The following is a 25730-nucleotide window of genomic DNA, read 5'->3' as shown; positions in this document are numbered from 1 at the left end:
AACTCCTTATTCCCGACTTCAATTCTAAAAAAAAATGTTTATTTAAAAGGACTCCAGATCTTCTATCCACGCCTATCCATAATACACTATTCCACATGAATTGGGAACATCTCCCCTGCATAATATGTAGAAGATGAGATGTTCTCCATGTGTCTGTGATAAACGTGGACAGAACTATATTTTGAAATTGATTCGATAAAGTCACTGATCTAAATTGATTCGACACTTGATTAACATCTTTAATAACCAATATAATATAGAAAATGAATTTGTTCAATATATGTAGTGGCATTATACATAACTATATTTTGAAATTTAAAATATAAAGAAATTTCAGAAATCTCCTTCCATATGGACCATATCTAGTATTTAAACAGCAACAGAAGTGTAAAAGTGTTTTCTACCCATTGCAATTAATGGGTCCCATGGGCACAAGTTTCGGGCCCACCGTTGAAAAAATTCTCTTTATACACCAGCCTCAGCTATCTTAAAAATCAATGTGACCCATGCAAATGAACTTACAAAACAAATTAAAAGAAAGAAAGAAAGAAAACAAAAAAACAAAAAAAAAAAAAAAACGTACCACTGCTTTAGGATTTGCATCAATTTTCATTTGAGAATAGCAAATTTTAAAAAGAAGCTGCTGAATAGTGGAATAAGCAAGGATTTTCCTCGTATGAATCATGATGATGTCTTTGGGTCTGAATTATTGGACCACTTGATTTGAGGTTGCAGTGATTAGAGTTTGATAACTACAACCCCAATTCAACTCCGGGATCACTTGCTTGCCTTTAGCAAGGTGAGCATGCCGTGGCTGTCTACCGAGCCAAGTTTGGCCCCACTCCAGCAACTAGTCGGACCAAATCTAATAGGCACACAATGATAATCACGTTGAATGAGCACTTTGATAAATATTATAAAAACTGTCAAAAGTGAATAGGTTAGGGATATTTTATGGGATAAGTGTCAAAAAAATTTTTAAATGCTCATTGAACATGCATTGTGCCTATCTAATCCTAATCATCAATTATCAATTATCAATATCATGGAACGGTTACTCAAGTCATAATGTTGTGAGAATTTCGCTTTATCAATTAATCAGTATCTTAAAACCCCACCTCCCAAATAATGGTTTTTTCTTTTTTTCATCAAATCGTGGTGACCACATTTGCAAGATGCCAATGCCAACTGGTTGGTTTGGGGGATGGGCAACTCCCCGTTGTGAAACCCCATGGATGGAGCCAAAAAAATAAAATGGTGAGCACACACACCCCCCTACACGATCAACCTCAGACAAAGCTCTTAAAATAACAAGAGATGTAGTATCTTTCACATTCTTATGGAATCCTTGTTGAGGGGAACATTGAGCCGAAAGAGAAAGGAACACCCAGTGGGGGGTACCAACAACCAACAGCCTATTTTGATGGTGTAGAGAAAGAAATAAGAGTGACGTGCCTTCGATGTGTCCAAGGGTTCAAGGAGAAGGCAGGCGGAAAGTAACAGTCCAATGAGATGAGATGTATTTACAAAGGATATTATTTGATATTTCATTTTCACAAATTATTATTACTCAACGGAAAAGAGAACCAAAAAAACCAAAACAATTTCTCCTGTTCAGGATGCAAGGTTTCTGCGTGTAGAAATTTATCAAACCAAATCAATCAGTCAGTAGTCGGTAACAAGCAAAACACTCGCATTGCATTTACCGTCATTCACCGAGACAGCGCTCTTACTTTGCACAACAAACTGAAGTGTTCCAACGATCAATGAGACAAGTAGGTAGGGTCATCTGATCAATCAAATCACTGTGCTACCTCAGTATAAGACAAAATCAGTTTCAGTGCTCACAGTAAGGTTGTGCCAACGGTATGATCACGATCTTGTGAACACCAACACCAAGCCGATCTCGTTGAAGACGGCTCACCAATCTGTTGGTCCAGGGGGCCTAGACAGGTGAGAACTACACGTTTCCAGTGGCATACAGCCTCTAAATTTACATCCCAAGTAACCTAAATCTGAAACTACGACAGATTTCTCAAAAATATTTTTTACAAAGAATTTTTCTTCCCCGTTTGTCCTTTAAGAACCCAAAGAAATTATGATTAATAAGTAGCTTCTATCCTTGTAGTACAGAAATTTATCAAACCAAGGGGCATACTTTTACCCTTGAGTTGAGATAAAAGGCAAGAGCTCAAGAGACCTCTGGGGCCTCCCACTACAACACAGACACTTTGACATGCTTCCGTCCTCAAAAAAAAAAAAAAAAAAATTAACACATCGAAACAATCCAACAACAAATACCTTTACCCCCAAAAGGTTGGATTTTCTCACCAGATTACCTGTAACGAGCAAATAAAATTGATGAGTTGTGGCCTCCGAATCCAAAGGAATTAGACAGAGCCACCTTTATGTCCAGCCTTTCCTTCTTCGGGCCAACTAGCACATTAGTGTCCTGATTGCACAAGTCTCCAACGTTAGATTTCTTCCAATGTGATATGGTCTAAGACAACAATACTTCTAGCCACCAGCAGTGTGTTTTACATCGTTCTGAACTAGACATGCAACTTGAACTAGACACTGATCTAATACTTTGCTGAACTGGGCCAATGACATTTTCCTTTGGATCACATGAACCCAAAAGAAACGCTGACCATGTACTTAGCTGACCTGAGCCAGTGACATTTTCCTCTGGATCACATGAACCCAAAAGAAATGGAATAATGAAATCTAAGGTTAGAATGATAAATTACTGGCAGTTAAGACCAACATGAAGATTCAAACTGACTAAGTTTCATGACAATTTCGTTTGAAATTCATCTTCTGTTTATAGTGGCTTATGTTTTATTCACTTATAACTGCAGAGGCTGGTATACGCAAGTAAAATAAATAAATGAAAATATGAACCGAAATAATAGGCATATGGCATTTGGCAAGAAACAGTCTCTTTAGCACATAATTATAGCTGTTACATAAAGCAACAAGGTATAAGGAGAGAGCATACGATGCCTTTGTCAGGGTTTTCAAGATTGATGTTTGGATGGATCCACCCGGTCCGTATAGCCTAAATATGAGAGGTAGCACAATTCAGAATGGGCTCAGAAAAAGAGAGGGGGTTCATAAAACTGCAGCTGCACCAATAAAAAGTTAAATAGAAAAAGGAAAAAGGAAAGACACAGAAAACAAGTGTGTAAGATCCGATAGTCTCCTGCTAAGGTATCATGTCGATTTGATTGATGATCATAGCTTAATATGGTCATGGAGGAAATAATATCGGCATCAATTCATATGCTACAGAAGTAATCACCCTTAAAGAATCTACCATATGTTTAATCACGCTAAGAAATGATCCACTGACATTATCGCTTTGTATTTTCCCTCAATCTCTCTCTTAGAGAATAGGACAGATTATATTCACTTCAAAATATCTCCTCTTTATCAATATTAAATAACCATGAACTTTTTATGAGATGACCCAAATGACATAATAAGTATCATTCGGTGGTCTGAAAAGTGCCTACTGCCAAGGAAAGAGGGTTAAGACTACGACCTATTTCCCTCATAAACAAAGCCTTGTCGAAGAAATGGCTCTGGAGGTTTGTGGTGGAAGACAAACTGTAGTATCCGATACCTGAATGCCGTACAAGAGTGTTGTATCATGTCAGATACTAAAATTTTTAGTGTAAATTTCATATTTGATGCCATATCCAGCCATGTACTTGCTATATCCAGGTAACATAGACTGTGGTGCTAGTTCTTTTGCAGAAAATATAGTGACACAGAAATGGATTAGAGTCGCAACCTGTTAATGTCTATATGCTTTCTGTGTTCAGAAAGGCATCATGCAGAAAAGAATTGATTTTATTAACCTATAGCATTCAGACCAGATGATAAGAATCTTTATCTATTTTTGAAAGGAGTGTTGGAATGGTGAATTGACAGGCCCTTATGCATATTTGGATCTCTTTGTTCCTTCATTGATATTTGTACATATAGTTACTATTGGAACAGCAAATATGATTATACTGTTTTCCGTCATAAACAACAATATAATTCATATAGGACTAGGACCTACACCCACCATAATGTTAAGCATGGTGCTCCAACCATCAGTCGATATGCCATCTTACACTTTGCCTTTTAGATTTATGCATTTATCAAAACTTTTTTATCTTTTTCTGAAGGTGTTAATTCATGCGCATCCTACTAATAAACAGAGCCACCCCTACAGAGAGAGAGAGAGAGAGGACAACCCCATTTATACAAAGAGTTACTTCATCTTTACCGGAGTGCATTAGACCAACAATTTGGTGCAACCAAAATACTACCCTTCTAAATTTTCATTTTGTTCACGTGACAATGTTTCCAATCTTTCCACAATTTTACCTCATTTTGACTAGGGATGTAAAATAGCTACCCTACTTTAAGAATTTCCACTGTATCAGAACCAGACCCTCAGACTAGACCCCTTTTTTTATAAAATAGGCCCCTTTAAATTTTAGCAAATACCCAACCCAGGTCTGTCCTTATCAAATAACATTTCCATTAAAACTGATGTTTTGACTTTTAGGGAATTCTCATGCCCAAAAATGGTAGTAACTAAATATTACCCACGTACATAGATATAAGTTACTAGCTCCCAATATGTCCAACTATAAAACCAGTACAAACCAATTTTACCTGGATACAGCAAGGAGACAGCTGGGAATGGCACCCAATATGAAATTTACACACAAAAAAAAAATTGAAGTTATCTCATAAAATATAGAACCCTTGTACAGGTATCCAGATATCATAGGTACAAACACTGATATGAGATGCCATATACACATATGGTTAGAAGCATCATTCATGCTGATACCATGATTTTACTTAGCTTTGTTATCTTTACAAAGTTACTTATGGTAAGATTTGTTAAATGAATAAAGCATATACATTTTGAAAAAGAAATAATTTAAAGAAGGCTAAGAAGCTAGTGAAAATTAGAGTGGATCCTTTTAGCCTTATATCTAAATCTGCAAACTGATTATTCTCTTTAGTTTTTTTATAATTATTTAAGGGTAAATTACAAAGACCCCCTGTACTATGGGGTCTGTGACAAAGAACCCCGTACTTTGTTTTGTAACAAAGACCCCCCCGGTACTATAACTGTGAGACAAAGACCCCCTTCCGTTAGCTTTCCGTTGAAATCCGCCCTTATAATATTTTTTAATCTCCATGCTATCCTTGTAACTGTTCATCTTCCCCGACCTCACGACACGAACAGCAGTGGCAGTGATCCCTCTGTTTTCCGTTCCTCTCGGCCATAGCCGCCACAACTCATTGCAGCGGCTAATGGTAACAGGGGGATCTTTATTTGAAGTCTCCAAATAAATGTCTCCATGCTCTGTTCTGTTTAGGGATTTCGGCTCGCTTCTCTTCGTACTCCATTAACAAACACTTTCCTCCCACGGCCAAGATTAGATTCCTTGCTCCACTGAGACTGTTAGGATTTTTCGTTTCCTTGTTTATGGTTTAACTCTATACGATTTCTTATTTTTCCTTATTTTTCCCTTTTTTCATTTCCTTTCCATTTGTTAATAATGGATCAAAACCCTAACAAGTCAAGAGCCACGCAGAGCATCATCCTTTGTGATTTCTGCAATGAAGAGATCACTGTTCTATACTGCAGAGCTGACTCTGCTAAGCTGTGCTTGTTCTGTGACCAACATGTCCACTCTGCTAACGCCTTATCCCGTAAGCACCTCCGTTCTCAGATTTGCGATAATTGCTCTTCCCAACCCGTCTCTGTCCGCTGCTCCACCGATCATCTCGTTCTTTGCCAAGATTGCGATTGGGACGCCCATGGCAACTGCACGCTGTCCGCCACACACGAGCGTTGCCCAGTTGAAGGGTTCTCCAGCTGCCCTTCGGCGCTTGAACTCGGTTCTATTTGGGGGTTTGATCTTGCCAACAAGAAGTATGCCATGCAACTGCCGCAATCGCAGGTTCCGCAGATGGGTAGTGACAATTTCATGATGTTCCCGAACTGGGGTCCCTTGAATTCAGTTGTTTCGGATGATTCTTGGGTGTTCAAATCTGCTGAAATGACTCTTCAGGGTCTGATGTTGCCCAGTGAGAATGGTAACAGCAGTACTTCCATGTATCCGAGTGTTCCTAGTGCCGGGATTCGGCTATTTGTCAAAGAGGTTGAGTTCTAGTTGCGGCAAACAGACCCAGGTGATATTTAAGCAGTTTGTGGAGCTGCTTAAGCGGGATCCGGTACGCACTGACGGAGGGGGAGGCGGTGATGGACTGGTTCCTGGGACACCTGCCCAACAGAGCAATATGGAAAATCTGGAGTTGCTTGATGGAAGTGATGGAGCTACAGATACCACTCATTGTCTACTCGGATAGATCTAAGAGAGAACAACAATCGTCTCATCGAAGATAATATTCCCTGGGACTGCAACCCCTCTGACTAGGCAGCGCAGGTGTAATTTCATGCTCTTGTTAACTCGTCATCGAGTTCCGGTGATACTTGGCTTGCTTTATTATCTTCTGTTTTTCTATAGTTGTTCATTCTCTGATTTAACTATCTGGGTTCTTGAATAATTAGTAGATTTTCCTCTCTCTCTCCCCTCCTCCTCTCCTCTTTGCTGGCCTCCAATAGGATGAAGAATTTAAAACAAGCATCATGAGGAAAAACTAAAATTTCCTTATCGAACCTATGGTAGATGTTAGAAACATGGTTACATGGTGACTGTAATTGGTTTCTTTTTTTCTTTCCATTAGCCGCTGCAAGGAGTTGTGGTGGTTATGGCTGAGAGGAACGGAAACAGAGGAAAGCAAGAAAAAAGGGGAGGAGAAAAAGGGGAAGGGAGAAGAAGAGAAACCAGAGGAGAGAAATGGAGAGAGAAATGTGAAGGAATATGAGGTAGAAGGGATTACGGCCGCTGTTGTTCGTGTCGTGAGGTTGGGGAAGATGAATAGTTACAAGGATAGTATAAGGATTAAAAAATATTATAACGGTGGATTTCAAGGGAAAGTTAACAGAAGGGGGTCTTTGTCTCACAGTCATAGTACAGGGGGATCTTTGTCACAGACCCCACAGTACAGGGGGATCTTTGTAATTTACCCATTATTTAATGTTAAAAAGAAATTTTTCCTTCATTTGGAATTGGTTTCATTGCATATGCAAAAGGAAACCCATAAGTTTTTCCTTCATTTTTTTAGGGGTGGAGGGGGTGGCTCCACTGCTCCCTTGGACATGCTGAGCATGTTTACATATAGGACTGCAAATCAGATTCCTGACTTGAACTGCAACTACATCGGGCTCAGGTTAGGGTTCAGGCCCAGTAAAAATTTGACAAAATCCCAACCTAAGTTTGCACCCCTATTTATGTATTGTGGTACAACAGTCTAGCTCAGACTCCTACAAGCACTTGTTGACAAGTTAAAATATTCAGCTCATTACAGAACTTTTAGGATATAAGAGGCCAGAATTCTACCAGGATTTGATTAACACTGGCGGCATCTAACATTTTTTCTGAGAAGATGACTAGATGTGTATATATTAATTAAAAGAAGTGAGAAAACATTGCATAAGAAAAAAGAGAAGAATAAAAAGCACTCTAATAAGCCCAAGATAATAGCATGCCTAGAGCTGTCATCTACAAAAAGCCTCTTTGCAACCTGATACAGTCTAGCAATCATTACAGCCAACTTTATTTGATCAGACAATACAAATAAGAAAATGTATGGAAGGAAGACCACACATGTTGGACTCACGTACATGTGGGTAATGGATTACAACCAATGGCCCATAAGCAGTCTTGTGTTAGAAGTAATACATTCAAATCACAAGCAATGGTATTATTGACCGTTGTAGCAAAGGAAGTTTAACATTATGGTTTAATGTAATTACTCATAACAAGCATCTAATGATCATGTTGAAAGCTTTTATTTTCCTAAGTATAGTACCGCAGGGGTGCTATTGTACTTTTACCCTTTTTTATTTTAGTTGCTGTTGCCCTAGTATATATAACAAAATAGCTGGCGCTGCCAGCAAGCTTTTTGACTCAATCTTTTCTCCTCTCTTCTGCTCTCTCTCTTCTCTCTTCTCCTCTTCTTTTCTCTTCCATCACTGCACTGATAACATAGTATCAGAGCAGGGCTATCAGATCTGAAAGGAGAAATCGAGTGAACAGTTTTCTTTGCACCAGATTTCCAGATCTGCCGCCCTCAACTATTGTTTGGCTGATTGAAGATCTCATGAACTGAAGTAACTTTTCCCCCTCTCCTTTTTTCTGGTAGTGTGTACTAGATCTGCTGATTAAATGTGAGGTGATCCGCACCTTTTTCTTTCCTTTTTTGTGGGGTCGGCTGATCCCTGTAAAACTATAGGTTGTGAGGACCTTTTGTGTACTGCAACAGAAGCTTTTGTGGTGAACTGGAGGTCAGAAAGTGACTTTTGCTGTAACAGATTTTGTGTGCTGCAACAGCAGCTTCTATGGTGAACTGAAGGTCAGAAAGTGATCTGTACTTGCTGTAACAGCCTTCCTGTTGATGCATTGGTCAAGAGATGACCTGTATGCACTGTGGCGACACGTGTTAATTCTGTAGGTCAAAGGATGACCTGTTAGTGCTGTAACAACACCTGTGTTTTACAGAAATGAGGTGTTTCCAAAGAAAAGAGGGGTTTTCCTTTATCCCTTAGTGTTAGGATTTTTTTAAGGCTGTGTACCCCCTTTAAGAGTGTTTTATTGAATCTGAAATCATGAGTGGTGAAGATTCTGCTACATCCAGTGTTTCCTCAATGTCGAATAGAATGAGTGGGGATGCGGATCTATCCTTTCCCGTGACTGTTATTCCTCTTGACAGTTTAAATTATTTGGAATGGTTAAGAGGAATCAAGCTGTACATTACCGCAAGGGAAAAGATAGGTTATATAAATGGGAGAATCAAAGAACCCAATTCTGGGAGTGCTGAATATGACAGATGGAACCAGGAGAACAGCATGGTTATGTCCTAACTTTTAGTGTCTATGCAACCCCAAATAAGAAGGAACTTTATGTGGGCTGAAACGACAAATGAAATCTGGGAATAGGAAAAATCAACATATTTTGAGCTGCGTTACTATGCAAAGATTTATCAGTTACAGGCAGAATCATCCACTTATAAACAGGGGGAGAGGTGTCTTTTTGTGTACTACTCAGACCTGACCTCTGTCTGTAAGGAGTTAGATCATTATCAGAGTGTGGACTAGAAGCGTGATGAAGATGCAAAATTATACAAGAAACTTGCATCTCAGCAGAGAGTGTTTGCTTTTATACATGGCTTGAATCCGGCATATGAATCCATCAAAGCTCAAATCCTAGGTAGCAAGGATCTTCCCTCCATCTAGGAAGTTTATGCTCTTGTACAATCAGAAGAAAGTAGAAGGAATTTGATGAACAGTTCTGGAGGGTATGCAGTTCGATTGGCAGCAAAAGGAAGTGTGATTACAGGTGGTGGGAACACCTTTACTCTCAAGAAATGGCGGATGACAAAGACAAACTGTGGTGTACTCATTGCCAAAAACCCCAACACACCCAAGATACATGTTGGGATTCCATGGGAAACCAAAATGGGCTCAAGATTTGAATAAGAAGCAAGGTTCAGATTTGAATAAAAAGTCAGGACAGCAAAGTACAAGAAAGAACACCATGGCAAACATGGCCTTTCAAGAAAATCAGCCCCCCACTACTACTGTGACACCAACTCACGTCTCTAGATTTGACCCAAGGGACGATATTATTAATTCCTTCCATGATCATTTAGAGATCTATGGTAGAGCAATTCGTCAAATGGATGCTCCTCCTTCAACTTCATTTGCATCTACATCAGGTAACTCTGCCACAACCTTCCATCTTGCATCTCATCCCCCTGACATTCCCTGGATCATTGATTCTGGAGCGTCTAAACACATGACTAGTATGTCCTCTTACTTTCAAACCTATCACCTCCTTTCTAGAAGAGACAAGGTGAGACTAGCTGATGGATCATACACTACCATAGCTGGTCAAGAAACCATTTCTCTTCCTTTTGGCCTTACACTCTCGGATGTTTTACATGCCCTGAAATTTTCCATTAATTTCTTGTTTTTTAGTAGTATTAGTAATTTCTTAAACTTCTCAATTACTTTTTTCCCTTATTATTGTGTGATCCAGGATCTTGCCTCAAGGAAGACGATTGGTAGAGGATGTATGGTGGATGGACTTTACATGCTGGAGAATAAGACTGGTCTTCAAGTCATAGAGTCTAAGAGTTAGTCCTATAAGAGTCAAGTTTATTTATGGCATTGTCGTCTTGGTCATTTATCTTTTGAATCTTTAAAAGTGGTGTTTCCAGAATTGTTTAAGTCGGTGTCAATTTCAGATTTTTCTTGTCAAACTTGTCAATTGAGTTAGCAGTGTAGAACTCATTTTTCTTCAAAGAATAATAAATCTTAATTTCCTTTTCACATTGTTCATTCTGATGTGTGGGGTCCTGCTACTTTACCATTTGAGAGTGGCTACAAGTATTTTATTACCATTATTGATGATTATTCTAGATATACATGGGTATATCCCACGCGGACAAGGAATGAAGTACCAAAAATTATCCAAGATTTTCAGCGGATCTTCACCCAATTTCAAACTGAAATCCAATTTTTTCAATCAGATAATGCCAAAGAGTATTTTCATAGTGATCTCACAGAATTTTTTGTTTCACGTGGTTCACTTCACCATAGCTCTTGTGCCCAAACACCACAACAAAATGGTGTTGCCGAAAGAATGAACCGACACCTCCTTGAAGTGGCCCGGGGTTCACTAATCCATATGAATGTCCCAAAACAATTTTGGCCTAAGGTTGTCCTTTGTGCTACCTATCTCATCAACCGTATGCCCTCTCATTGGTTAGAGTGCAAAGCCCCATATCAGCTTCTTTTTCCTAAGGCTCCCCTTCTTTCCGTTCCTCCTCGTGTGTTTGGTTGTCGTTGTTTTGTCCAAAATCTGTCACCCACTCATGGAAAATTAGACCCTCACGCTATTCCTTGCATCTTCCTGGGGTATTCTTTCACTCAGAAGGGATACCGTTGTTTTTATCTTGTTTCTCGGAAGTTTTATGTTTCCATGGACGCCTCTTTCTTTGAGAGTGAGCCTTTTTTCCCTGTTTCTCCTCAGGGGGAGTGTAGGAATGAGAAGAAACTGGTTCAACTCCCTCCTCCTTTTCATGCCTTCTTTCGTCGTCACAAAGGCCAAGCAAGTGCAAAAGTTGTGGAGAACCTAGAAGTTGTACCTCCAATGCCATCAAACTCTCCGGGGGCGAATCATACTCACTCAGGTATCTTGGTTCCTATCGATGTCCCTGACCCTATTGCTATTGATACCTCTGTTTCCTATGAAAACATTTCCCACTTTGTTTCCTATGAAACACTCATTTCCCACTTTGTTTCCTATGAAAACATTTCACCCTCTTTTCGGGCCTTTCTCACTTCCATTGACAGTGTTCCTATCCCCAAGAATGTGGCAAAAGCTCTTTTAGCACCTGAATGGACAGATGCTATGAAGGAAGAAATTAATGCTCTACATAAAAATGGCACATGGGAACTAGTAGATCTTCCTAAGGGAAAGGATCAAGTTGGATGTAAATGGATGTTCACAGTCAAACATAGGGTTGATGGCACGGTAGAGAGGTATAAAGCTCATTTAGTGGCAAAGGGGTTTACACAAGTGTATGGAGTTGATTATGCAAAGACTTTTGCACCCGTTGCCAAGATGAACTTCATTAGAGTCCTGTTCTCCCTTGCTGCTAATCTTGATTGAGATCTACATCAACTTGATATCAAGAATGCATTCCTAAATGGTGACCTTGAAGAGGAAGTTTACATGGTACAACCCCCTGGTTTTCGGGCTCAAGGCAATGAACAGAAAGTGTGCAGGTTGAAGAAGTCATTATACGGGCTGAAACAATCACCGAGAGCCTAGTTCAGCAAGTTCCATGCAGCGGTTAAGCATAAAGGATACAGGCAATGTCAATCTGATCACACATTGTTTGTGAAAAGAGGGGAAGGAAAAATTGCTGCTCTTATAGTATATCTTGATGATATAATTATCACTGACGATTGGAATGATAAAATCCAAAAGTTGAAGATTTTTCTTGCTACACAGTTTGAAGTAAAGGATCTAGGTCCTCTAAGATACTTCCTTGGAATTGAAGTTGCCCGCTCACAAAAGGGTATCTTCATTTCCTAAAAGAAATATGTCCTAGATCTACTCCATGATACAGGAAAATTGGGAGTGAAGCCAGTTGATTCCCCTATTGATCCTAACCACAAATTAGGTGACTGTCAAGGTGAACCTATCAAGGATGTGAAACAGTTTCAGAGACTTACAGGAAGATTGTTATATCTTTCTATGACCCGCCCCAACATTGCTTATGTAGTTGGTGTTCTTAGCCAATTCATGCATTCTCCCAAGACCACTTACCTTGAAGCAGCAGAAAGGGTTCTCAGATATCTTAAGAAGTTCCTAGGTGTTGGTTTGTTGTTTCAAAAGCACAGACATTTGAAAGTTGAAATGTACACTGATGCAGATGGGGTAGGATCCCTAAATGACAGAAAGTCAACTAGTGGCTATTGTACCTTCATAGGAAGAAATCTAGTTACCTGGAGAAGCACAAAGTAGAATGTGGTACCTAGATCTAGTGTTGAAGCTGAATATCAGGCAATGGCTCATGAAGTGGCTGAAATTATGTGGCTAAAGAATTTGTTGAGTGAGTTGGGTTTTCCAATGAACATACCTATGACCCTATTTTGTGATAACAAAGTAACCATAAACATTGCTGCTAATCCCGTGCTGCATGATAGAACTAAACATATCGAAGTCGAAAAACACTTCATTAGAGAGAAAGTTGTCACAGGGGAAGTGTGTACTCCTTATGTCAGCTCTGAGGATCAACTTGCAAGCATCTTTAAAAAAGGGCTACACCACTCACGGCATCATGATTTATGTGACAAGTTGGGCATGATTGACATCTATGTCCCAACTTGAGGGGGAGTGTTGAAAGCTTTTATTTTCCCAAGTATAGTATCGTAGGGGTACTATTGTACTTTTACCCTTTTATTATTTTAGTTGTTGCCGCCCTAGTATATATAACAAAATAGTTGGCGCCGCCAACAAGCTTTTTGACTCTCAATCTTTTCTCCTCTCTTCTGCTCTCTCTCTTCTCTCTTCTCCTTTTCTTTTCTCTTCCATCACTACACTGATAACAGATTAAATATTATTTAGCCATCTTAAAGTTAAATACACAAATTTGTAGCATTCCATAACTTGTACAACTTCAGAAAGTAGAAGTATTCCATGACAAGCATCTCATGATCAAGAATTATTGCCCCTTGTGGCCCAGGAAATTTAACATTATAGTTTAGTGGTAATTACTCACAACAAAGATCTAATAATCAAATATTATTTAGCCATCTCATGAATTGAATACACAAAATTGTAGCATTCCATGAGATGTACAAATTTGGAAGTATTCCACAACAAGCATCTGATGATAAAATATTATTGCTCCTTGTAGCCTAGGAAATTTAACATTATGGTTTAGTGGTAATTACTCACAAGCATCTGATAACCACATATTATTTAGCCATCTCATGAATTAAATATACAAAATTGCAGCATTCCATGACACGTACAAATTGGAAGTACAAGTATTCACCAATTTTAAAACTTCTTTACCTGCACCGTTGCAACGGCTTCAACAGCACCTGCTGCTCCTAGTAGGTGACCAGTCATGGATTTTGTGGAGTTCACTCTCAACTGCAAAGTATGCTCAAACATAGAATACAGTGACTCTGAATATAATTGCATTATGGAATAAAAAACTAGAAAACAAAAACAAGCTTATTACCTCAGGATTCTGACCAAAACAGCGAATAAGTGCTTGGTACTCTTTTAGGTCACCAGATTGTGTTGATGTAGCATGTGCATTTACATAATTGATGTCTTCCCTGGCCACCCCAGATTGAGCTAAGGCTTTTTCTATACACAGAACAACACCTGCCCCTGTTTTTACAAATGGAAGAAGGTAATAACCATCATTGAATATGCCTTCCTCTAGATATCAAGTACAAATACAAAACAAAGTACCCGCCTCCCCCCCCCCACGAAACCCAATGGACTAGTCTTATACATAGTTACATAATTCTTAGTTCACAATTTCATATAAAGATATTGTATAAAAAAGAGCATACATAAATAAATAGAATTACATTATATGAAACAAGTAAAATACAAATAATAGGTAAAAACAAGGCAATAAAAAAGAAAGATGAAAATATAGCTGTCCCTGCATTTTCAGAATACTGCAACTTTCTATAAAGATAGCTTATCATGGTAAAAAATATTTGATTAAATACCATCAGGATGAGGTTCAGTCATGTGATAAGCATCGCATGTGAAACTTCCACCAAGAAATTCTGCATATACACTTGCACCTCTTTTCTGTAGAACCAGAGAAAAAGAACTTAAAATGGAAAAATATTCATGACAAAATAAGATATTCAAGTGATCATCTCTAATGTAGTCTTTTATGAAAACACTAAGTGGAACTGAACCTTGGCATGTTCTAACTCTTCCAAAAGCAGGACACCAGCTCCCTCTCCCATGACAAATCCATCACGATTCTGTCAATCACAAACCCCTTCCCGTGTTTTAGTAAACATATAAGAACAAGCAAACTATAAAATACTATCACTAGACACTAGTACTTTATAAAAGGGTGGACTACAAGCATTCAATTTTAGGTTGTGACTTGTGACCTCACAAGCCTCTATCAGACTAACAGACTGCTTCCCTTGATGAGTTCAAGCTGCACCAGTAGTGTGATAGATCCAGTCCAGAGAAATAAATGTGATGCTTGTTGGTTATGACTCTTTTCTGAGTTTTTTACAAGATAAATAAAAAAGAAAATTCATTAAGGAAAAAGAAAGAGATACAACAATAGAATGGTTGCAGAATGAAGAGATGGGATTCTGGAAATTTTTAAATGAAAATAAAAGAAATTTAAACAGCTGACTCAAGGCATGGAAATTAAGTTTCAATGGATTAAGAGAAGTGCAAACTCCTTTGCTGACCCACTTGCCAAACAAGGGGTGGGAAGAGAGAGTCTTTTTTGGGCACTGTTGTAACATGAATATCATTCTCAGGGAGGGTTAAAAGATTTTACCCCTCCCTCCTTTCTATTGTACTTTATGCTATCATTAATAAAATTATGTTAATTATCCAAAAAAACAATTGGTGATAAGAAATCACCCCAAGGAAAAAGAAAAGAGCACCCCTAAAGACACTCATACAAAAACAAATTCCACAAGCTCCCCTACACAATGAAAAAAGACTCCACCCACCCAACAACAACTCCTCCCATTCCCAGACAAAACACAAAAAGGATCATTCTTCAAATGTCACTCCCTTCCCCTTCTTTATCTGATTTCTTCTTTCCCCAACCTTGTCCTCCATTTTCTTCCATTTCTATAAAAACTTTCCTTGCAAAATCATCACCTCCTATAAAACGTAAACCCAAGATTTTGCACACCTCCACCTCCTTATTAACAACTTCTTCCAACTCTATCCTTCTCTGAACAGCATAAGTTTTGTCAAATTCCACTTCCCTCTCTTGTGGTGAATCAGCTGAACCCATATCTTCTTCTTTATCATCTTCAAAAAGTTGACTTTTATATTTTCTTACCCCAAATGCCTGAACGGTGATATCCTCGATCCCCACTCTAGCTTTAGAACCATCTTCCCCTGCCTCTTGATCCAAAGATTGATCACTATTGTTGACTTGGCATTCAAGAACAGCTTCAGACTCCTCCAAACCTAAATCACGAGTTTGATTAAACCGAGACTCCTTTGGCACCCCCATTTTACCCTTTCATTTACATTTCTTTCTCTTATACCCCCTTTTAAATTTATTAGACAGGCCAGCGCCACAAACACCTTCCTTCAACTGAGAAAACACCTTCATCACATTCACATGCACCAACTGACTATTTTTTGAACTCTTCATCTTTTTTGGGTTTATCAAAATCTTGCAACCCTCTTTATCCCCTTTTTAAAAGCAAGCACTTCCCATCCTCTTTTCTTTTCCTACCCAGATCTTTACCCAGTCTACCAAAAACAACTTCTGCAACATTAACTGGACCAACATCTTCCAAGTCTCTAGCAACACCATCTGATTGCAGCCTCAACATCCTCTCTGTCTCATCCCCAATCCGCGCTTCAGCCTTCAAAGAACCATTCAAAGAGGAAACAGAACATGCATTTCTTGCCAACAAACTCACTTCACATTTCTCCTCTCAGACCTCCACCAAACCATCACCATTTTGACCAACAATACCCACTCCTTCAGTGCCTAACAGAATGAAATCTTCTGTCAATGCATTACCGTTTTCTTATAATTCAAGACCAGCAAAGACCCTATCTCAACAACCTCCCCCTCACAAGCAAAGCATGAAGATCAATACTTACCTCCCCAATAAGCAAACGGGTTCTCCTGTTCTCGCACTCTTTAAAGGTCTCCTCAGAGTTCAAACCAGCCCACGACTTTTCCATGAACCCTTTCTCCACCCAAGACACTGCTTCCCCACAAGAAGCCCATGCGGCAACTATTGAGGCTTCATGCCCCTCCGCCCAAGACTCTTTTCTGAGTTATAATTAGTACACCAACTGTGCTGGGAATTGATAGATCCAACAAGCAAAAGTTTAACTACAGAATAGTTTCAAAATTCACCCATTTCTATGAAGTCTTTTTTGTCTCTCAACCAAAAAATCATTGGATAATTTATTAGAAACCCACTACTATGTTTACTAGATAATTTACGATATATGCCCATCAGAACTTCATATTTTGCATATTGACTGATCCATATTTTGAATCAGAACTCTTTTCAAATATATATATAGAATCAGAACTTCATGAATTTATTTGTATATGTCTTGAAAAGGAAAAAGAATAAAGTTGACTTATTGTTACAATATCCCAAGGGCACGAAGCTTTAGTTGGATCATTGTTTCTCTGTGAGAGTGCTCTGCATGCAACAAAACCTCCCAAGCCTGCAGAAAAAAAAAAAAAAAAAAAAAAAAACATAATGAAAACAATGACACTATGGTTACTAAAATTGAATACGTCTTACACACATCAACAAAGAGAAAGAAGAAATAAATACCAATAGGTATAATTGCTGCATCAGAACCACCACAAAGCATCATGTCCTGCAGGCTCCAAACAAATTTAGGCAGAGATAGAGATTAGAGAAAATGTAAATTTTTATCAACAAAAGAAAAGTGATCATAATGAGAGATGAGCACAAAAAGGAAGGATACCCTCAGACAGGAAGGGAAAATTTACAAGACTGACACCTTCATCAATTAATTGCCCCAGTGTAAACATACCACAAACACCCCATCTGGCTAGTCTATCAACAAATGATAAAATTATTTTTTTCACTCTAGCTTATAATTATTTTTTATTTGAATAAGGAAAATGAAGAAATAACAGGTCTAAGCAGTAAGAAGTGATCTGTTGCAAGTTTAAGGGGCTAAAAGAGCTAGGGTAGACCAAAAAGGACATAGATTTTAGTAACAAGAAATGATTTAAGCACTCATAATTTAACGATGGGTATGGCATTAAACAGAACTAAATGGCAAAACAGGATTCATGTAGCCAATGGGATAAGGTTTGGATGATGATGATGATGATAAACAGGTCTAACAGTATAGTCAGAACTCGGAACAGAGAAAGCTAGCACATGGCCTCTACTAAATGAGATAAATTACAATGGGTACTTACAGCTTCACCTCTGATAATGTGGTTTGCCGCATTTAGTATACAAAAATTGCTTGTTGCACAAGCAGTTGAGATTGAATAATTTGGGCCCATCCATCCCTGCAGTTGTGTAGTTAAATAAACAACTAAAAGGATTGCATCCATAATTTAAATATCCATCATGGACGTGTTCCTGCAGTATTAACTTCAAGATTACCAAATCCATAGCAAGCATTGCAGAGCCCATATTTGTAGTAGCAAAAGGTACGCAAAAGGGATTCATCTTCTTATATGAAACTCTTAGAGCTTCTATTGCATCATTAAAGACCTGGACAAAGAAAAACCAGTGGCCCAAAAAGGATAAGTATTGGCAAATTTTGAAGAAATATTTTCTTGCTCAGCGAAAGTTTTGATGTGGTAGCATTTCCAGACAAACATAGAAAATGAATTTCAAAATCTACATATCAGTGGCTAATATGGGACACATTTAGGGAGCTCTGGATCATTTCTTTTCTAGAAGATTTCTGTGGTAGATTAGTAATTAGCCCATGTTATTTTTTACAAGTCAAAGGAACAATATAATTACCACATGAACAGTGTTTCATGGACTCTCCTAAATGGATGTGTCAGTGTCAGACATGCATCTGAGTCCGGCATTTCTTGGATTCACTTCTACATGGCATTTCCTTTTTATCTCCTAGCTAATTTTACAAAAACGAACAGCTAATCTACAATATGAATCTATTTTTCGTATTAACTATCACTTAGTGACAAAGGCAACATTTTTTTGTAGGTATCTAATGTTAGAATTCAAAAAGGAATTAGTTATTTTAATATTATATACTTTTCAATGGACATGTCCATGAGGCATGAGTCCATGTTTTCTCATCTTGCCAAGTCAGACTCTTGGGCAATGCCCATGTCCATGCAACACTGCACATGATGCAATTTAAAATAAGATGCAGCTTACTGTCAGAAGTGCCTTAACATAGAGGAGATTCAGGATTGCAAGAGATCTGGGATAGCCTCTTCAACAAAGGCTGAAATTATGGCAGCACTAACTGGAATCAGGATTGCAAGAGATCTGGGTTTTCAGAACATCACCATAAAAGGAGATTCAGCAAATACCATCAAATGGCTAGCTGACTCTGGCAGTGGTCCATGGGCTTTAGCTCATTTCTTGGCTGAAGCAAGGGATATCCTTCTCAACCTAAATGCACAGCTGGGTTGGATCCCTAGGGAGCTAAACACTGATGTGGATGGTCTAGAAAAAGCTGGTGCTCACAGGGGTGTCTTGTTTAGTGATAGTTCTCTTCCTACTTAACTCTTGAGTTGTAATTTCTGTGTACATCTTCTTATGTACCCTCTATTTCATTAATAAAGTTACCATCTTTTTCAAAAAAAAAAATAGAGGTATGCCATCAAAATGATCAAATAGCCACATGATTTGGAAAGGAAGCCTCAGTTTCATGTTGTTCCTTGTTGCATCACTTCAAACATGAAACATAACTGAGGCCCTTATGAAGTCATGTAGAATTGAGAGAGAGAGAGAGAAAATCAGAACTGATATGCTTAGATGCATCTTCGGCCTGCAAGAATCTTTTTTTTTTATTATTCATTTTCAAGTATTACAATTCACCTATCTTCAGAAAAGCTGTTTTTTATCAAAAAAAAGAAAGAAAGAAAGGCTGTTTACCTTCATGCCACCCATTGCAGAGCCAATTAAAACCCCACATCTAGATTTATCTAATTCAGCCATGACATCTTCTGTAATTCCACCATCTGCCAAGGCTTTCTTGCCAGCTGTGAGCATGTACAGCATGAATTTATCGGCCCTTTTAGAAAGTTTAGGTGCAACCCATCCATCTGTTGAGAAAAACTTGATTTCCCCAGCAATTCTCTATAACAAGAACTAGCATCAAGATCAAAATGAGCCACTTATTTCAGTAGAAGAAAGATTAGTTATGACAATATACCGTTGGAAAATGGGCACAGTCAAATGCCTCTATCTCACTTATGCCACTAATTCCTTCAAGCAGATTATTGTAGAAGACATCTGGATTATGACCAACTGGAGTCACCACACCCATCCCTGTTACAACAACTTTCCTTTTATTGGTAGGAAGCTTCTTCTTTGTTGTGACTTCCTTTGCAGGTTGTACAGCTACAGCCATGGTTTTTCCTGCAACAACAAGTAGTTAACCACCAAACCTGACCAGTAGGAAAGGCCACGATTGGCAACGTATAGTATCAAATGTTAAAGAGATAGCCAGTTTATTTTTCTGTTCCATTCCTTCATGTGGACAACTTAGCTATTTCAAGCTGGGATATCACAATCTAATCCACCATCATTAGCAACATAATTATATATGCTTCCTAAAGAATCAGATGTAATATTAGTTCAGAAACTAAATCTGAAGCAGATTTGATAGAAGGTGGATAAGAAAAGACTTCCCCTAGAAAGAGGCATCCAATCAGACAACTTCAAAGAAGAAGGCTATCCCAAACATAACAAAAAACAAGAGGAAAATACACAAAATATCTACCCAGTACCCACCGGGACCAATTCAAAGTAGGGAGGCATGACGCAAGCATTCCACTACCTGGAGGAAAATACACAAAACATCTTTCTTGAAAGATGTTTTTCCTTTTCTTGTTTTTTCTTTCTTTTATCCCTCCTTTCTTTTCTGTATGTATGAAGTGTGCATGAGTCACATGAGGCATGCACCTCTGGCAAGCCTCATGCACCTGAGGTGTACACCTCAAAAGCATAAACACTTCCAGCATGGGCCTTGAGACGTTTTGAGAGCACCTTGCCTAGAAGCACGCCTCCCACACCTTTTAAAACATTGACCAGGACAGAACCCGTGTACAACTGAGCCTGATCCATTCACCTTGCAAGAGAGTCCCCAAGGATGTTAGTTGACCAAATTTTGGAGCTTTTCAACTTTGACACTCCAACAACAATTCAATTCAACTCCAGGTCCTGCTTCTTTGGACATGTGAAAGCAGGATAGAAAGAACTTGGAGTGGAGCAAGGTGATTAGCCTCAAGGAATCACGAAGTCCAGGCCTTCAAACAATGAAAACAATTAATAAACACACTCACTTGCAAGTGGTTGTGAGAATTGGGAAGAGGCAGAAAGCTTGTTGAGACAACAAGCATATGGTTACAAAGTTTGGGAATTTTTAGATATATTCTCTCAACTAACTATATAGATAGTGTTAGGAGAGGTAGTATGTGAGGCTTTGAATTCTCTAAGGACATTTATTTCAACACACAAAAAGAGATGCATCAGTAAGAAATTTCAATGTCAGTAAAACTAAGAAGATATGGTCTTATTTAGAAGATACTTAAATGCCTGAGAATTTTCATTTTAACAACTAGGATGTGAGAATGTGATTCTGATGCGTACTTGGGAGGTCAAGAGGTGTGCTAAAAGAGCTCATGCAAATCCCACCCTTTTAGGCAAAGTTGGTCTGAGCCAATAAGGATCAAATTCTCCTTTCAAGGGGCACTCCATTTTCTTAGTGCATATAGGCGTCCTTGTCAATATTTGGTTGGTTCATCATCTCGTTAGCTGAAAAAAGAATTGTAACCCCTCAAATGTTAATCTGTTGTCTTGTAATTTCTGATGATGGAGCATCCACACAGTTCCAATATTCCTTGGGCAAAAATAAAAAGTCATGACAAATCCTATGAACTCCAGATAACTTTCATTTCTCCCCTCACGTCTGTACACTATGCTTATGTGAAGGAAAGACAACAGACCACCTCTTCATACACTGCCAGGTAGCTAGCAGCATCTAGAACTTCTTTCTCCAGTTAGTCGGCTTCAGTTGGGTGGCTCCTAAGCATCTGCAGGATCTGATTTCTCAGTGGCAAGGAATAGGTCTGAGCAAGAGAGGTAAGACCTATTGGTTGATAATACTGCACACTGTTCTTTGGGGAATTTGGGAGGAAAGAAACAATCGTCTGTTTGAAAATAGGTCCAAATCTAAAGGTGAACTGATCAGCCACATCAACCACTACTGCAACTTGTGGGCCTCTAGTTCAGAGGAGTTTATAGGAGTTAGTCTCAATGATCTCAGCAGAAACACATATAACTTCCTGGTTTCTTCCCCTCCTACCCCACTCTCTACCAGAGCTCCTTTAGTTAGAAGGGAAGCAATCTGGACTCTCAACTTTGATGGAAGTGCTTATGGTAACCCCGGAGCTGCCGGCATTGGAGGAATTCTAAGAGATGAGAATGGCCACACATGCTGGGTTTATAGTGGTCCGGTTGGGATAGCTGACTCAACAAAGGCAGAAGTGTTAGCAGCTCTAACAGGGATTCGCCTAGTCAGCAAACTGGGTATCCAAAGCTTCTCGATTGAATGTGACTCAGCCAATACTATAAGATGGTTGGAACAACAGGAAACTGGACCTTGGAAACTTAGTCACTTCCTATCAGAGGCAAGGGACCTCCTGGCTCCTTTGAATGTTTCTCTAACCTGGATCCCAAGGGAACTAAATGTAATGGCAGATCGTCTAGCAATATTAGGAGTTATTCTAGAGTCTCTGTACTGTGATTCCTGCCCTCCTGTGTAATTCTCAGGGGACTCGCCCCTCTCTTGTATTTGTACACACTCTTGTGTACCTCTCCTTTCTTCACTAAAATTGTTAACTTTTCTCAAAAAAAATATAACTTTGATTTCTTAACATGGTTGGTTCTTGGTATTGTTGATATCAAACTACAAGATAGCTATATTCGGTTATATGGATCTCATAGGAACCCAATATTGTTCTTCATAATTACACAATAGATTTGTCAGTTAGAATTTAGTTTTAGTTGGTTTTAGAATCCTATTACAGAGCACTGGAGTTGTATGTCAATCCTAATAGGAGTCAAAATTAATAACATATCTACTGGGCTTGATTTAATAGAAAGGGTTTCAGTTATCTATCCAAGGGATAACATATCTACTGGGCTTGATTCAATTGGTGATGAGATTCAAGTTTATTCTATTTTCATTCTTGCTTGCTTTATGTACTTTCTTGTGGTTCTGGTGTTCACCATGAAAAGAAGGATTTCCTCCTTTCTAAAAGGAGCCAAAGTGAACTGAGTTTATGAATAAGGCCTCTTTTGTATTAGAGAAAGCATGTTGAGTTGATGAATAAAGATAATGCTTTATTAGTTATTTCTCTTGTGGGAGTTTGCTCCATGTAGGGAGCCTATTCGAGGAACTAGTAATAGTGTCATGAATTCCCCGTTCTCCTTCAGTAATACAACCTTGCCCAATTGATGGGAAACAAGGGGAGCGGGAATAAAAACTAAGGGCGATGAAAAAAAATCTCAGCACTAAGGTCACCATTCCAAACCTCTTTTGATAACCTTACTTTAATGAATAATCCAGGAACCTTTAAGATATGGAAACACTAGTAAATCGGATGAAAACGTCCTCAGGAGTTACATCTCAATAATTGCATCCAGACATCTCTCTGAAAACAATGCCAAATTTCACTGAACAGCAGATGTTAAGACTTGATAAACCATTAAACCAAATACCACCGAAAGGAGTTGAAAAGGCATATTAGACTACTCCATTTATATAAAAATAGGCAAAATATATAAAGACTGAATTACATAAAACAAGCTTCATATATATTGGATTAGGGTCTGGTAACGGAATAGATCAATTATTAAAAGCTCAAACATGACCTCTAATTCAACCAAACGGTCCAAAACAAATGAAAATTAATTAAAGTACAGCGGCACAGAGAATAAAATAAACAACCGATTACCAGAGTGAGCGCTTCGGTTCATTCGCCTTTGCCTACGAGTCAGTGACCCGTTCCTAGACCCAAACAGCGAGAACCCATTGTCACCAAAGAATGACAAAGAAGACAGACCTTTGGAACTATAATACTCCTCGCACGGCTCGAACGCCAAACAAGAACTCATTAGACCTTGAATACTCGATCCACAGAAGGCCGAAATCAAGTTTCCTGGAAAATCATAGCCACCAGCACTACATTTCGAGACAAGTTTCCTTCTCATAGCCCACCTGCTCAATCTCTTCGAAGACTGAAAGGAAGAAGGCTTCAGAGAGTATTCTTTCTCGTAAGCAACCGACATGCAAGCAGCGACGAGCCACGTACAAAGAGGAGAAGCAACAGAGGAGGCTGCCATTGGAGAAGCAGATACCAACCCAGAAGATCAAACCAAAACCCAGATTGATCAAAGAAGAAACTCGGAACCCAGTACTCGAGGAAATCCAATCTAGGCTAAGAAAAACGCCGCCTCCATTGATGAGAAGGGATGCGTTTTTCTGGGCTTCTCGAGACGAATAAGCTAGTAATGTTCACTCTGACGGAAAACCAGAAGTAGAAGAGAAATAGAAGTTCTCATCGATTTGAAGCCATCTCAAATGCCCGGCATTGGTGAATCTGAGCCGTGCTAGAAGAAGAACTACAAGTGCTCAGTGAGCAAGTGATGATCCAAGTAAAAAGGACTGAGAGGGACCTATGACCAGAAAAAAAAAATGAAATCAATGTAGATTATTTTAGGGTAAATTCCTGAACTTCTACGCATATACTTGGTACCAAATATTATGAAAAAAGACTGAGTGGTAAAATTAGTAAAAAACCCTCTTTTCATTATCTTTTTTTTCACTACTATTATTCATCTCCCTCAATTAAGACTGCAACTTGGGCTGGGTTGGCCCCAATCCGACCCGAAAAAAATGAGTTTGATTGGATTGGGTTGATGCTCGGGTTATGGGTAAGGTTAAGGTTGAAATTTATGAACCCAATTTTACTTTGGGTTGGGTTAAAGTTGACCCCTTAGGCAATTCGACCCTACTCGAACACAACTCTATAGTATATGTCATATATAAATATATGTTATATGTAATATATAACATACACTCATCTGTTTAGATGCATGATATTTGTATAGCCCCCACCACATAGTATTATGTATTTCTTTTAAAATAATCACTTCACTTAATCCTAATAAGAAAGACTAAAACCTTGATATCATTATTTTATATTTTTTGAAAATTTTATTTTTCATCGCCTCTTTGTTGTTTGCCACCCATAAAAGATCTATCATAACTCATAATAAACTATAACACTTGTTTTTCTAAAATTTGTACCAAATGAACAAGAAAAATGTCAACAAACAAATACTAATGAAACATAGGATTAACATGTGTAGTGAAAGTTGAGTTAAGATCTAAAAATCAATAAATTCTATGAAGTTTTAAGGGATGGGAAGAAGGTTGGGCCCAACCAAACCCGAAATTGACCTTAGGTTGGATTATGGTTGAAGGAATTTAGTTAGGGTTAGGGTTAGATTTGGGTTGGTCAAGTTGGATTAGGGTTAGGGGTTTAGAACTTAGGGTTGGGATAGGGTTGGCCTCAACCTAACCTAACCCAGCCCAACTTTCAGCTCTACTCTCTACCTTTGACTTCGGATACAAAGTTACAAACCTGGAACATCAAAGTAATCTCATCTAGTATGTTCATTGTTCATTGGGGCTCTCACTTTCCCATGCTTACTTTTTCATGGATGGTTTGCATCTATGGCTCCGTTTGGAAGGAGTACAAATGCAAATGTAAATATGTAGAATACAAAATCTTGTATTTTATATTATTTTGCATATATTTATATTATTTCATATATATTTATATTGTACATATTTGTATTTATACTTTTTTTTTTTCAAACTGGGCCAAAACTTTAAATGTAAAAAAACAAACAATGATAAAAAATAGAGAATCAAACCATGAGTATTTTTATAATTTTACCCTCATCATTGTAATTTTAATTTAATAGAATTTAACTTAAATGTGTGTGTGTGTGTGTGTGTGTGTATATATATATATATATATATATATATATATATATATATATA

General features: G+C 38.4%; 1 protein-coding gene, 1 long non-coding RNA gene and 1 pseudogene across 9 annotated transcripts; 2 read left to right on the top strand and 1 right to left on the bottom strand.

Annotated features, from left to right (window-relative positions):
* Window positions 1-1607: 1607 nt before the first annotated feature.
* LOC148846791 (3-oxoacyl-[acyl-carrier-protein] synthase II, chloroplastic-like) lies at window positions 1608-24415 on the bottom strand. Of its 7 annotated transcripts, none has more exons than XM_088950643.1 (14): window positions 23614-24415; window positions 19806-20011; window positions 19526-19729; window positions 18047-18157; window positions 17854-17949; window positions 17231-17276; window positions 17038-17117; window positions 14621-14689; window positions 14423-14507; window positions 13915-14069; window positions 13743-13823; window positions 3002-3061; window positions 2340-2452; window positions 1608-1928 (listed from the first exon to the last, which is right to left on the bottom strand). In XM_088950643.1, the coding sequence occupies exons 1-14, from the start codon at window positions 23999-24001 to the stop codon at window positions 1838-1840; spliced, it is 1785 nt and encodes a 594-aa protein (XP_088806769.1). In that variant the 5' UTR covers window positions 24002-24415; the 3' UTR covers window positions 1608-1837. The 7 variants fall into 7 exon arrangements, with proteins under 7 accessions (XP_088806769.1, XP_088806773.1, XP_088806774.1 ...); XM_088950647.1 differs by lacking the exon at window positions 1608-1928 and adding an exon at window positions 2072-2247 and having other exon boundaries at window positions 2332-2452; XM_088950648.1 differs by lacking the exon at window positions 1608-1928 and adding an exon at window positions 2072-2239 and having other exon boundaries at window positions 2332-2452.
* Window positions 5242-6607, top strand: LOC148846793 (zinc finger protein CONSTANS-LIKE 14 pseudogene; annotated as a pseudogene). Its single transcript, XR_016100952.1, has one exon. The product of XR_016100952.1 is annotated as a zinc finger protein CONSTANS-LIKE 14 pseudogene (transcript).
* Window positions 8046-10478, top strand: LOC148846792 (uncharacterized). The gene is made up of 2 exons (XR_016100953.1): window positions 8046-9864; window positions 10188-10478. It is a non-coding gene; the product is annotated as an uncharacterized LOC148846792 (long non-coding RNA).
* Window positions 24416-25730: the final 1315 nt, after the last annotated feature.

The sequence above is a fragment of the Nelumbo lutea genome, chromosome 6, assembly GCF_056320005.1.
Source record: "Nelumbo lutea isolate HS-2025 chromosome 6, American lotus-T2T, whole genome shotgun sequence".
In the NCBI taxonomy this organism is placed as follows: domain Eukaryota; kingdom Viridiplantae; phylum Streptophyta; class Magnoliopsida; order Proteales; family Nelumbonaceae; genus Nelumbo; species Nelumbo lutea.
The sequence above is the reverse complement of the archived record's forward strand: the minus strand, read 5'-3'. Positions and strand labels throughout refer to the sequence as shown.

What these genes read in the sequence shown, in the direction of transcription:
- LOC148846791 (XM_088950642.1), bottom strand. Translation starts at nt 24,001, where the DNA reads ATGGCAGCCTCCTCTGTTGCTTCTCCTCTTTGTACGTGGCTCGTCGCT. An exon ending in AAGAGTTAGAACATGCCAAG is followed by an intron (nt 14,508 to 14,620) that starts GTTCAGTTCCAC and finishes CTGGTTCTACAG; the next exon opens with AAAAGAGGTGCAAGTGTATA. An exon ending in ATTTTATTTGCTCGTTACAG is followed by an intron (nt 2,248 to 2,339) that starts GTAATCTGGTGA and finishes TTTTTTTTTGAG; the next exon opens with GACGGAAGCATGTCAAAGTG.